The 14789-nt window shown below is 38.8% G+C and overlaps 1 protein-coding gene and 1 pseudogene across 4 annotated transcripts in view; both read left to right on the top strand.

The window, feature by feature from the left end:
* The first annotated feature begins 139 nt into the window (after nt 1-139).
* On the top strand, nt 140-11903 carry LOC124958868 (lysophosphatidylcholine acyltransferase 2B-like; annotated as a pseudogene).
* Nucleotides 11845-14789, top strand: part of Btbd8 (BTB domain containing 8) — a 99172-nt gene continuing 96227 nt past the window's right edge. For 3 of the 4 annotated variants that reach the window (XM_047519856.1, XM_047519846.1, XM_047519839.1), the window contains exon 1: nt 11845-12205. In XM_047519856.1, the coding sequence (XP_047375812.1) occupies nt 12057-12205 (149 nt within the window). In that variant the 5' untranslated portion in view covers nt 11845-12056. The remainder of the gene's footprint in view (nt 12206-14789) is intronic. The other variant, XM_047519864.1, reaches the window with a different exon arrangement.

Raw genomic sequence — 14789 nt, 5'->3', positions numbered from 1 at the left:
AGGGACAGGGTATTATATCAGACACACTTCTGGACACTGTGGGGAGACCATAAGAGAAAGAAGACAAGATAACATGGAACTTTCCTCTAAGATGCATACACATAATGCAATTAAATTAAATAGAGATTAAAGAGTAGAAATGAACATTGCAGGTAAGAGTGAGAAGAGTTACAGAATAGAGAATAACACCTACTCATTCTCTTGGGGGTTGTCATCCTTTGATGCAGGAGACAACTGGTAACACTGCCAAATAATGACACCTTGGAGACTATACTATGTTCCCAAATAAGCCCTAAACTGGTAAGAGGAATGTTTCCCCTCATAAGCATAGTTCTGATAGTGACAGAAAAAGGTGAAATATCCCTAAGAATTCTCAATGTACCACAGCACCTCTATTTACCATAAAAGCTTTTTTTTTTCTTGTGGGGGATTGAACCATTAAAACAAGGGCCTCATACATACTAAGCAAGTGCTCTACTACTGAGCTACATCCCCAACCCTTTATAAATTTTTTTAAATTTTTGGGACAGTGTTTCCGAGTTGCAGTCTTCTTGCTTCAGCCTCTCAAGTAGTTGGGATTACAGGTGTGTGCCACCACACCTAGTTTAAAAGCTCAATTCTTCTTCTTCTTTTTATCCCTTATTTATTTATTTATTTAGGCACAGGGGATTGAACCCAGGGAACCTTAACCACTGAGCAATATCCTAGCCTGTTTTATTTTATCTTATTTTTATTTGGAGGCATGGTCTCACACCTTACAGGCTTATACCACCACACCCAAATTCAGTTCTTTATATATACAGTGGCACTTGATAAAAACATTGGAAGATAGGGAGTTGTAATTAGGATAGGGAACATAGCTCAGTGGCAGAAAGCTTGCCTAGCATTTCCAAAGCCCTGAGTTCATCCCCAGCACTACTTTAAATTAAAAAGAAAAACAGGAAAAGTTATAATTAATGTTTATACAAAAAAGGGAAAAGTAATTAATATTTATTCCAATAAATATATCTTTAATAGATATATAACATATACATCATATAAATGTCAGAAATTGTGTGAAAACAGTTGAAGCATATATGTCAAAGGCAGGATGTTTGCAAAAGATGGAAAACGGTTGTTCCATTGATATCATTTTAATTCTCCTGTTACATTTACTTACCATCTTTGATTTTTCTGATTTTAAAAGTTACACATAATTTCCTCTTAATCCACAACTGTCTCTAAGAGTTCTGGTTATGCAAACAGAAAAAGCATTTGAATGTGAGGAAGGGTACCCACCAGAACCCACCTCAGATCCATGCTGCCTGAATCCTTAGTTTACTAAGGAATCTGCTTCGTGGCTTGGAGGTTGGTGGACTCTCAGATGGAGGTGTGGGAGATCAGGGTTGCACAGGAAATAAGTCCTCATACCCTCCCATGGAGCCAACCCTTTCACGCAGGAGATGTGCATTAGCATGTAGTGCTGGCCCTGCATTATCCTCATGGGGACTGTACTGGTGCCACTACAAGTAAGTGTCCTGTAGCACCTTCCTCTTCAACTTCCTCTGTTTGGTTTGTTGGGTTAACAATTAAAGTAAGAGGGGGAAAGGGGACCTAAGTTGAGGCTCCCATCTTCATTATAGCCACATTCCACTTTCTTTGCAGCAATCACCTTTTTTGTGGCAAGCTTACCCTCCATGGTCTCTAAGTTGAAACACAAAGATCCCAATGTCTAGGGAACTCCTCTTGTCAATACAGCTGGTGCTTGTGACCCAAGCAAGAAGACCCCAATTCCAAGATTAATACCAGGAATGAAATCCTGAAGCAAGTGACATACAGAAGGAAATGGCAGCAGATCTTGATTTTCCCAAAAGGAGTGTGTGCCAACTGCTTTTATCGAGTCACTTTGGCTGGGCAGGGGGTTACCAGAGATTGAACCCAGGGAGACTTAACCACTGAGCCACATCCTCAGCCCTTTTTATTCTTTTATTTGGAGACAAGGTCTCACTAAGGTGCTCAGGGCCATGCTGTAGGGAACATTCCTCAAGCTCATCTGACAGCAGTCACTGACACTATGGTGTAAGTAAGCCAAATAGTCTGAATAGAGAAACTGAGGTAATGGTAAAGACTCGCCATGGAATGAAGGTCTTTGCAGCTGCTGAGGCTGAGTTAGGAGCTGAGGGGAGGCCTCGCTCTGTTAAGCATCCCAGCAAGCTGTGATGTGAGCTCGCCCCCGCTGCTTTGCCTCATGCTGTGTGCAGGAGCCTGCCATCCCCTCAATCCTTTGTCTCAGACCTGTTTCTGGGCAGAATTACTTAGGCATACTTGGTTTTTTACACTGCCTTGACATATAGTTCACCTATGGCTGTCTCTGTCATGCTTTAACAAGCATGTTAACCTGATTGGCTAATGTGCCTATAGATGTCCTGTAAAACCCTAAATAAAATTAGATCTGTGCCTTCAGAGCTCAATCTCTGATGTTTGAGTGCACTGGGGTAGACATCGAACGTCTTCACCCTCAGCAGACCCTTGTCTCCAAACATCTACACCATGCTAAATTGCAAAGGCTGCCTTTGAAATTGCAATCCTCTTGTCTCAGTTTCCAAGCCACTGGGATTACAGGCATGTGCCACCATGCCCCACTTGTCTAGTCTCTTTTAAACTAGGAGCCTTCTTTCAGGTGTCCCTGGGCAGCCAGTGTGCTGCTCAGGTACCCAAACACCAGGACACAGTAAGCTGGACCTGGCCAAGGTTTGCAGGTTTCCAGGCCTGTATGTTGACCCTGAGTCAATCCTTCACTAGAGTGGAAGTTGAGTTTATGCATATTTATAACCCAACTGAGGAAGGGAAAAAAGAAAAAGAGCCTCTCCTTTTCACCAAAATGATCATGGCAAAGGTTTTGCAGGTGCCCTTGATAGATCACACTTAAGAAGACTGCAGACTGATGATTTCTGCAGGTAATCTTCAATTACCCATGGAAGCTGTTTTGTTGGAATCTACAAAAATGATCCAGAAATCAAAAATAAATTTGGATAATATCGATAACCAATTGGATTAATATACTGCAATTGCAGTTGCCTCAAAAGAAGGAAGATCAGCAGGGCATGGCATCACTTGCCCATAATCACAGCAATTCAGGAGGTTGAGGTAAGAAGATCACAAGTTTGAGGTCAGCCTTGGACATATAGTAAGACCCTATCTCAAAATAAAAAATAAAAAAGGGCTGGGGATATATCTCAGTAGTAAAGTGCCCCTGAGTTCAATGCCCAGTTCCAAAATACAAAAAAACAATAACAAAAAAAAACTAAACAAAACAGAAACAGAAGGAAGATCAGAATTGAAGAGTTTTCAAATTATTTAAAACTCCCAGTTTCAGAGTTCTTGAGACATCTTTCACTCCCTCTGACTGCAGTAATGATGGCACCATAGACTTCAGAGAGTATGTGACATGTCTGACTATTCTGTGCAATCCTGCTTACATCAAAAATTCTGAAAATATCACATAAGCTTTTTGATCTTGATGAGGATGGTTTCATAACAGAACAGGAATTCATTGCTATACTTTAGGCAGCTTTTGGAGTGCCAGATCTTGATGCATCTAAACTCTTCCAGGAAATGGCTGGAAAGAACTCTGAACACAATTCATACAAGATCTTTAGGAAATTTTCCCTGAAGCATCAGCATATGCCAAGTTATTTAATTCACACACAGACTTCCAGGCAGTCTATCTATAATCACTGCCCTAAGAAGTACAGTCTTAATAAATGACTGTATGCAAATGTTGCAATCAGCCCTGAAAAAGGTGAAAGTACCTTTTAGGTATAAGATATAATTAAAATCAAAATTATCCTTTGAGGAAAATCTCAACAAATTTTACTGTAAGAAGCATGAACACTTAATTATGATATTTAAAATATGCTTGAGGAATATTTTATTGAGTTTTTATCAGATCTATTTTTCTTCTTTGTTAACATTTTCTGCACTTGTAGTCCCAGCTATCCAGAAGACTGAGCTGAAACAGGAAGATCATTTTGCAATATAGCAAGATCTTGACTCGAAAAGAAAAAGAAAGTCTCAATTTGACTTAAATGTAGAAAAATGAGTGATCTGGTCACAATCCCTGTTCACTCTGCAAGGTTCAAGTAAGTGCTTTGTTTAGTGTTAAATTATGACCAGACAAACATTACAGTCCATTGTCTCTCCCTCTCTTTTGCAGAAGAAATATCTCATTGTAAGGTTTACTGGCAGTAAATAAACACATTTGTAGTTCCTCAAAAAAAAAAAAAAGAAAAGAAAAGAAAAGAAAACAAATAACTCTTTGCTCTTTCATAAAATAGTCCACATTTTCTTATTTTTCAAGACAAAATAATAATAACCATCGGGACAATACAGTATTGGAAATATACTGAAACATTTATATAGGGTAGGTTAGCCAGCTTTCCTGTCACTGACAAGATACCTGAGATAAACAACTTGTAAGGAGGAAAGGTATATTTTGGCTCACAGTTTCAAGGGTTTTAGTCCATCGTCACTTGGCCCTGTTGCTTTGGGCCTGAGATGGCACATTACAGCATGGTGGGATCCTGTGGAGGAGGAAGCTGTTCACCTCATGGTAAACAGGAAACAATGAGCAAGATAGGAAGGGTCCAGGGTCTCTCAATATATGCTCCAAGTGCATGCACCCAGTGACCTAACTTTCTTTCACTAGGCCCCACCTCTTAAAGTTTTGACCATTTCCCAATTGTGCAAATGAGCTAGAAAACAAGCCATTAACACATGGGACTTTAGGGGGACATTCCAGATCCTAACTATAGTGTATGGAATGGCTCCCTCAGCCTTTTTAAGTATGAAAATGATTATTTAGAATGAGAAAAGAAATCACAACAAATCACAATTTCTGGAAAGCTAATAACATTGTAAACATAGGATTTTCTGTGTGTGTGTGTGTGTGTGTGTGTACGCACATGCACGCACTGGAATAGAACCCAGGGTCTTGCACATGCTAGTGTTCTACCACTGAGCCACATCCCCAGTCCATAAACATAGATTAGAACTACAGCAATTATCACAAATTCTATTTTGTATGATTCTCCTCAAAACACAGAAAAATGTTTATAAATACATGTTCTGCATTACTGAGAATATTTCTTTTGTTCTGACTACTCACTAGTGAGGACTGAAGCTTCCGCTTACCCATATATTTTCAATACCTGTTGTTATAATACATTTTCACATAGTGATATGACCTTAGGACTTATCTTTTCATGTCACCATGTGGGATGAATCAACAAAGTATTCCTGGAAACCATTCCTATACCAGGACAGGGAGCAACAACCTATCTAGACATGGGAGAGAATATGAGTATATGCCATACTAACCCAAGTTCTTAAATTCTCAGCTTAGTTTTATTGTAGTTGAGTCCCAAAAATGTCTGAAGCCACTCAAGACTACCAGGTATGAGGCAAAATTTGGGCAAGGGAAATGTCACAGAATCTGAACCAGTGGAGGCCAAAATCTCTTACTTTTGTAAGTTTTACAAAAATATACCCAGTAAACACATTTCTAGGAACCATGCTAGAGCCTTGTAAGGGGCTTTTGGGAATGAGGCCCCTAAAACTCAAACTTTGTTAGCTTCTTGATATTTTTAGTAGAAGGAAGAAGAGATGAGTCAGGGCAAAGTAGAAACGGGGAAACAGGAAAGGGAAAGAAAACAAGTATATTTTTGAGATAATTTCTATGCAATTCTGTCCTAAGAAAATGAGGTATTGATATTTTATAATCCACATTCAGCTCGATATTACCATGATGATAAATATATACATAATTCAAATATAATGATTTTTTAAATGTATTGGAAATTAGTCATTTAAGAATTTTCTCTTAAAAGTAGTTACCAATATATATAATCACTTTATTTAAACACTGGTACTACTACTCAGATAGAAGGCAGAACTCCTTTGAAATGATTTCTAATTAGATGCTGAGCTATACATAAAAATCAGGGTCATTCTTATACCCTACTTTTAACCTCAAAATGTTTAACATAGCTTTGCTCTTTGTTTAAGCCCTCTTAATATAACACTTAATATTACACTTTTAAAAATCTTGTTTTTGTTTTTGGTACTGGTGAATTACCCACTGAGCTATATTCCTAATCCTTTTTATTTTTATTTTGACACAGGGTCTTGCTAAATTGCTGAGGGTCTCACTAAATTGCTGAGGCTAGCCTGGAAATTTGCAATTCTCCTGCCTCAGCCTCCTGAGTTGCTGAGATTACAGGTGTGCACCACTGTGCCTGTCTTAAAAATCTTTTTATTGTAAAATATATATAAAGATACCACATCAAACAAATCTGTAGCTAGCATTATTCATGTCCCTCAGTATCCAAAGAAAATTAGTTCCAATACCCCCCCAAAGCTACCAATAACAAAATCTGATGTTCAAATCCCTTACATAAAATGTTATTACTTGCCTATAAACTATACACATCCTCCTGAATACTTTCAATATTCTCTAAATTACTTATCTAGTACAATGTAAATGATATATAAATAGTTATTTACTGTATTATTCAGAGAATGATGAGAAGAAAAACTTTCTGAAAAATTTTTTAAAATATTTTTAATACAAGGTTGGTTGAATCCAAGATATGGAACCCACAGTTAGGGAGGGCCAACTGTATATCATAAAAACAATCTATATTATATATTCTAAATATATTATGTTTTTAGATGAAAACTCTCACAACCAATACTCAGATCAAGAAATAGAACTTGTACAATCACCCTTATGAGTCCCACTCCCTGCCCTCAATGATAATTATAAACTTCCTCCTCCTTCCAAAATTAAACTACTTTCCTGTATTTTATAGGTTCATTCTTTTGTGATTTTTTTAATGATTTTATCACCCAAATGTGAGTACTTTGGTACTGTAACAGTTAATTTTATACATCGACTTGGCTAGGCTAGGCTATGGTATCTAGATAGTTGGTCAATTATTCTTGATGTTTATGTGAAGGATTTGCGTGCACACACACACACACACACACACACACACACACAGATTAAACCCAGGGTCCTAAGCACCACTGAGCTACACCCCCACACCCCCAACCAAGGTATTTTTAGATGAGATTAACTTTTAAATCAGTAGACTGAGTAAGCAGATTGCACTCTACAGAATGAGTGGGTCTCATCCAATCAGTTAAGGCCTTATTAATAGGATTGACTTCCCTGAAAAAAGAGGGCATTTTGACAGCAGACCCCCTTGGGACTTAAAATACTCTTCACTGAGTCTCCAGGGAAGATTTTGGAGTTGCCAAATTCACAATTACAGGAATCAGTTCCTTGAAATAAATCAATCTATAGGTAGGTAGACAGATATCCTATTGGTTCTGTTGGTTTTTAAACCCTGACAAATACATTTACAGTCTCTAGCCACCAGAGTTTATTCTTGCCCATTTTTGACATTTGATTTTTGTTTTTAAATTTTTTTGTAGTTGTAGATGGATAGCATGACATTTTATTTGCTTATTTTTATATGGTACTAAGGATCAAACCCCATGCTTCACACATGCTAGGCAAGTGCTCTGCCACTGGGTTACAGCCCCTGACATTTGATTTTTTTAAAAGTCTTATGAATCTATAGGTTCCCTTCCACACTTTTATTTTGTTCATGGACCACCTACTTAGAACCTAGGCTGTTTGATTGGTGGAATTTCCCATAATCTACATTTGGCTAACTGTATATTTATGGTACAAAACAGCATGTTCTTCTGTCCTAGGTCTCTTCTAGAGTTTGAAATCCAGGAGCTTGATCAAATTCAGGTTTGCTCCCTTTGTCCAGGCCATACATGGAGTATGTTTTTCCTCAAGAAGTATATAGTTCCTATTTTTCTCTTTTTGTGATGTTTGCAGCTACTGGTGCTCATACTGACTATATCTATTAATCATCGAAGACTACAAAATTGAGATATTCTGATTTTGTTCTTTTTATTAGTTAAAACACTTTAATAAAATGCTATTTCCATTCATTTATTATGTGGTTATCTAGTGATACAATTCCTACTGAAAAAAAAAAAAACCCAGAATAACTTGATTTCTTAATCATGGCCAATTTTTTTAAAAATTTGTTCTTTTCAGATATACATGACAGTAGTGTATTTTAACATATTATACACATATAGAATATAGTTTATTCTAATTAGGATTCCATTCTTGTGGTTGTACATGATGTGGAGTTTCACTCGTTGTGTATTCATATATGACCATAGTAAAGTTATATGTGACTCATTCTACTGTCTTTCCTATTCCCATCCCTCCTTCCTTCCCTTCATTCTCCTTTGCCTAATCCAATAAACTTCTATTTCCCCCAGCACATTATTGTGTGTTAGCATCCATATATCAGAGAGAACATTCAGCCTTTGGTTTTTGGGGACTGGCTTATTTCACTTAGCATGATTGTCTCTAATTCTATCCATTTACCAGCAAATGCCATAATTTCATTCTTTCTTATGACTGAGTAATATTCCATTGTATATATATATATACTCCATTTTCTTTATTCATTCATTTGCTGAAGGGCACATAGGTTGGTTCCACAGCTTTGCTATTGTGAATTAAGCTGCTATAAACATAGATATGGTTATATCACTGTAGTATGTGTGAAGTGAACCAGGTACCCTCACCCAGAAGAACTTTATCATAATTAAGCTTCTCTTCTTGTCAGAAAGACTTTTACAAAGAGTGTCAACAAGTTTTCACAGTTCTGCAGAAAGCTGTGTGGTTTGAAGCTTCCTCTTTCTTGTAAATGCCAGGTTCACAGCAAAAACATTTGAAACCTCTGTCTAATCTAAGAATATGGAACAGAGAGTAACTGTTATGTGAACCCCCATCCCTGATGAGTATAAATCTTAAAAAATTTTCAGACTCAGGGTCCAGTGATTTTAGGCATTAGCCCCTCTGGCCCACTAAGGCAAAAACAAACCTGCTTCCTGAAAATTCCCCGGGTGTCCAGCCTCATCTGTCCTACATCATGCTGATTTTAAGTCCTTTGAGCCATGTACCAAGGAGTGGGATAACTAGGTCAAATGGTGGTTCCATTCCAAGTTTTCCGAGGAATCTCCATACTGCTTTCCAGAGTAGTTGCATCAATTTGCAGTCCCACCAGCAATGTATAAGTGTACATTTTCTCCCACATCCTTGCCAACATTTATTGTTACCAGTATTCTTGATAATTACCATTCTGACTGGAGTGAGATGGAATTTCAGTGTAGTTTCATGGTTTATTTTTAAATAAGATGGCAGTAAGAAATCAAAAAATATAACTTCCCCATGAATGAAGACCTTCAATGGTCATCATCACCATCACCTTCACAAACTCAACATAGCCAGTGGAGTTAGTAAAACTTAATAGCTAAGAAGAAACAAATGACAATTTAGCAAAATGGGACTATTTATTTGAATGGAAGACAATGTGGGGGAAAATGTAAACTCTAAGGGACACTCTTCAAAACTGTCTGGTAAAATGAAATCATAAGTTAGCAATACACGTGGTGGCAAGATTTCACATTTTGTCTTTCCAACTACCACATGAAATACTCTTGTCCCCATTATAGGGAAACTGCAGCTTAATACACTAGAGCTCAATATTTTTAGACTACTAGTTCAGCAGTTTAGGTCATGCAACTAATAAACAGTTTACACTAGATTCTATATTATGATTTGAATGTGTGCGCCCTTACACAGACACATATACAGGGAAGAGTCCAGGAACAGAAAAAAAAAATGATAAGCTCTCTCGAAGGATAAGTGACTATAGAGATGAATTGATTAAAACAGAATTCATACTTTAAGGGCCTAAGGGAGTAGCTTAGTGGTAAATCACTTGGCTAACATGCCCTGGGTTTGATCTCCACCCAACAAGGAAAAAAAAGGTGGTGGGGGGAGAAGAATGCTTTAAGAAATCTCTTCTAGTAGAATGTGAAGCATCAATGACAGGACTTTTTTTTTTTTTTAAAATCTGGGACTTCACACATGCTAAGCGCTACCACTAAGCTATACACCCCAGTTCCCTGTGCTTCTCTTTGTTCTTTTTTTTAAAGGGGCACTTATTTTCTAATCACTTTACATAATGAGTTGCCCAAGATGCCTCAGGTAATTTCAAAAGAATTAAATAACATGTCCAAAAATCAAATCCTTCTGTCATTCATTCCCAACCAGAAAACCAGAGAATAGCCTAGATTTTACTTCATCAACTGATAGACATCAATAGAAATATTGGAAGAGTTTTGAAGGGCAAGAGCCTGGCACTAGACTGCCTGGTTTGTTTAATTTAAGGTGTACAACATGATGTTTTGATACAGTGAAATGATCAGTCAAGTCAATTAATATTTTGTTTCACATAGTTAACTTGTGGGCTATGAGCACTTAAGATCTACTCCTAATGGCTAATGTCTAGTATACAACATATTATTAACTACAGTCTTCATGTTGTACTTAAGAAATGTCTAGATTTACTCATCTCGCATAACTGCAACTCTATAAGCTGAGTCACCTCTCTCCTACCCAACGCAACCACCATTCTACTATGTATTAGACTTTATCTGCCCATAATTAGGTTGTTTCCAAATCTTGAATAATTTGAATTATGCAGCAATGAACATGGGAAGGCAGATATCTATGAGGCGCTGAGTTCATTTCTTTTGGGTATATATCCAGAAGAGGGATTTCTGGATCATATGGTAGTTCTATTTAAAAATTTTTGAGGAATAGCCATACTGTTTTCCATAATGTCCGCAGCAATTTACATTCCCACAATCAATGAATGCAAATTGACTAAATTCATCAAGCAAAAGGTAAACATGACTTTGGTTTTAAAGCTGGTTGTGTGACCTTGATCAAGTTATCTATCCTCTCAGTTTCCTCAGCTGTAAATTGGGGCTCAGGGAAGTATCCATCCAGATGGTTAACATGAGCCCTGAGTTAATACAAAATAAAGCAAGAAGAATGTGTTCATCATAAAATAAGCATTCAAATTAAAATGTCAGGTTTCTGAATATCTGAAAGGGGGAATCTGGACAAATGGTTACCTCTGGGTCAATCTCATGTTACAAAGTCCATATATTTTCTAAGCAATTGTTATTCTCTACCGTGTGCAGAGGGTGTCAATAAAGCACAACGATTGAGCTTTCTTCTTTTGGAGGAAGTGATCAAATAGAAAGTACCGAAACTTTTAAATGATACTCCATGTAGTTTCTTCAAAATTCTATAGCTCCTCCACCCAATTCTCTGCTCAATGGAAGCCTCTGTTCCTCCCAACTTACTTTTTTCCACCTTCCTGATCATAAAATTTAGGGCTTCACACGCAAAGTCGGGTAATAAAATTCGACTTTTCTCAACTCAAATCCAAGAGCAGTTACACGAATCACTCCTTGGATCAGAAGACGCTGTAAATACCTTTTGTATTGGACTTAGGATTGTTTTGAGGCAGAGTTTACCAATTTCTTCCTCTACACCAATATTTCTTGCCAAAAGCATTTATTCTTCAGCGTTGAGAAGCCGGTAAGCGAGACGGGGTGAGCCTCGCGGCTGGAAAGGTCTTAGGAACCAGTTTTTCGTGGGGAAAAAAGCGCAGACAGGACAGGAAGATACCGCATACAAAGGCTGGTCATACTGATTTGAATTCAATCCTAAATAACATGTTTATTAAAAGGAATGGTTGACACTGACCAGAAAGCAAAGACGAGGGACTGACATGCGACCACACTCGGTCCGGCAAGACTGCCGGGTCGCGAGCAGCAGGGCGGGGTGCGCGCAGGCAGAGGTAAACAGAGCGAGTGCGCCTGCGCACGCCCACCAGGGTCACGTGCCGCCGCCGCCCGGGGCCTGCGAAATCGCCCCGAGGGCGGCCCGTCAGCTGTAAGAGACCGCGGGCAAACACGAGAGGGGCGTCGACCTTTCTCCTGGGGGGCGGACTCGGGTCCCGCGGCGTGTTCTGTCGGAAACGCCCCCTTCTTCCTCCTGGGCGGGGCGAGTGAGGCCCTGTACCGAGTCTGCCGCGGCGCCTCAGTGGGGTATGGCCCGTTGTGAGGAGGGCGACGCGGTCCCCCTGGTACTTCTGGGGTCTCCCGGAGTTTGCAGTAAAGGGTTGCAAAGGAAGGGGCTCTGTGAATGGCGCCGGCTGAAGGCGATGGTGTCGGAGCAGCTCAGCCAGGATATGCTCAGGTAGGAGGAGGCGGGAACTCTGGCTGCACCAGTTACTTCAGCGCCCACCTCCGCCCCCGAAGCGGTGGCTTTCTCCAGCTCTGCCTCCCCATCCCTTCCCACCTGGTTCCCCTCGCCTCAGGCAACTGCAGGATGTTCGCCAGTCTCTCCACAACTCCGACACCCAGATAACCAGTCTCGAGCATTTCAGACACCACTTAACACTTCAAAGGGAAAACAAGATTATGGTTATATCAGCACCCGTTTATGCTAAAATATTCTAACAGGGGCAGGCCCTATTGCTTTGAAGACAAATCGCTGAGATCGGGGTGAATCCCGGTCTGGAGACATACACTTTTTTTTTTTTTTTTTAATTAAAGTAGATGAAATTAGGCATATTTGTATTGAGGAAAGATAGAACAAATTACTAAAACCTTGGATTTCCCCCTTTTTTTAATGAGCTCTGAAGGTGCTCTCTTTAAACGGTTTACTAGGACTGCTTATATAGAAATACTTCCTGATTGCAACCTGCCTTCCCCTCTCCACCTAGAACACTCTATGGTTCCTAGCAACTCCCTTCTCCCACGAGGACCCAAGCGAATGGAGGGTTGTCCTGAAGTTTAACCGTTTGTAGGCGTGTAAATATCTTACTCAGTCTGTAAGGAACCCAGTTAAAGGCATCTCTCTCTCTCTTTTTTTTCCTTAAATATTCTTTAGTCATAGATGGACATAATACCTTTTTTCCTATTTATTTACTTTTATGTGAGGCTGAGGATTGAACCCAGTGCCTCACAAGTGCTAGGCAAGCACTCTACCACTGAGTCACAACCCCAGCCCAAGACATCTCTCTTTACAAAGACAATTAACTTAGAAAAATTATTTAACTTATCTCTATTACCTTTAAAACATTATTCCTTGAACTTTCATGAGCATCAGAATCACCTGGAGGGCTTGTTAAAACAGGTGTACTGGGTCCCAGCCCATAGTTCTGATTCATTTAGGCTGGGACTGGGGCCCCAAGATTTTATATTTTTGACAAGGTCCCAGGTGATGCTCATGCTGTTGGTCACAGCCAGACTTTGAGGACCACTGAACCAGAGTACACAGAATTACTAATAATAAGTAGCAGTTATGCAGCATTCTTCATTTTAAAAGTGCTTTCTGTCAGAAATTCACCCACACTAAAGACTCCCTATAGCAAGAATTAGAATTTTATTTTTAAAATTTCCCTTTAATTTTGGCCTATCTACCAGGGATACTACTTTGTATCTACCAGTGGGGGACTGATGTAAAAGAAGAAAAAATAAGAACGAAGCTGTTCTCTTTCTAGGGTGGATGACTAAGGATGAGATGCTCCCTCTTTTCAGTGACTTAATTTGTCTGGCTGTTTTGTGACCTTAAAATGGCATGAATTTAAGAAAGCTGCACATCTAAATTATATAAAAGAAATGAGGTTAAAATTATAGTTGATGGACAGTTTGTCTTCTTCCTAATAGCAATTGAGAATAAGAATCTGAACTCTTAAGTTCCTATTATAAGCAAAGAAAAATATGTGTAACAGTATTTTTTTAACAACAGTGAAAAACTTCGTATGCTCACCCAACCATCTTACATGCTAAGCTAAATTAATCTTCCCCCAAGCATAGCAATATCACTGATTTATTCTACAAATATTAATGAAACCTCTAGCTCCAACCATGTATGTAGTCCTGTACTAGGTCCTAAGGAATCGAAGATTAAGACATTGCTCTGGTGATTGTGCTTACACTTTAGTGAGGAGAGAGAATGACCAATTAAAAGTGGTGGTGGAGGTGTTGGGGAAGACTTTAAGGGTGACATTTGAGTGAGTTCTTGGGAATTAAGAATTGATGAAATAAAGATCAGGAAGGAAGAAATAGAGGGTGTTTAAACATGGGGAAATGTCTTTTACATAGGCAGAGATTTGAAAGAATTTGATTTATTTTGGGAAAACAAGTTATATTAGATTCTAGGTTACCTGAGTCAATGAGATAATGTTGAAGAGTGAGGAAAAGCAGCAAATAGTTTCAGCAGTTAAAAATATGGACCTGATGCAGAACAGGAAAGTTGCTTGGGTTATGACAATAATCATATAAAACCTTATCAATAAATGGACCATTATTTGGGAAGTCGTCTGTAAGAAAAAGCTAACATGTATTACCATCTTACTACTTACTAGATACTGGGCTTACGTACAATGTTTTATTTACTTTTCTCATGAATCCCAGTGAAGTAATTCCTGTTATCATCTTCATTTAAAAGATTAGAGACACATTGTATAAGCCTAGATAAGAAGTAAGAGTCGGAATAAGAACCTTGGCAGTCTGGCTCCAGAGTCCTTAAAGTGACTTACCCCAGGGTCACATGGCCAGAATATGAGTCATAACATAAACCCAGGGAGTCTGCCTTCTCTATAGTAGCTGTAGAAACTGATCTTCAGTAATTTTGTTTCATCATTTTTGCTTCTCTTTACCATTTCTTTTTCTTACTGTACCATTGATTTGCTTTGGAATGCTCTTAGATGCCATCAACTGGTCCCATCAGTTGCTTTATCTCTGCTGGCATTGTTTTACTTGACTACCACACT

This window comes from Sciurus carolinensis, chromosome 1, assembly GCF_902686445.1.
Source record: "Sciurus carolinensis chromosome 1, mSciCar1.2, whole genome shotgun sequence".
In the NCBI taxonomy this organism is placed as follows: Eukaryota; Metazoa; Chordata; class Mammalia; order Rodentia; family Sciuridae; genus Sciurus; species Sciurus carolinensis.
The sequence above is the reverse complement of the archived record's forward strand: the minus strand, read 5'-3'. Positions and strand labels throughout refer to the sequence as shown.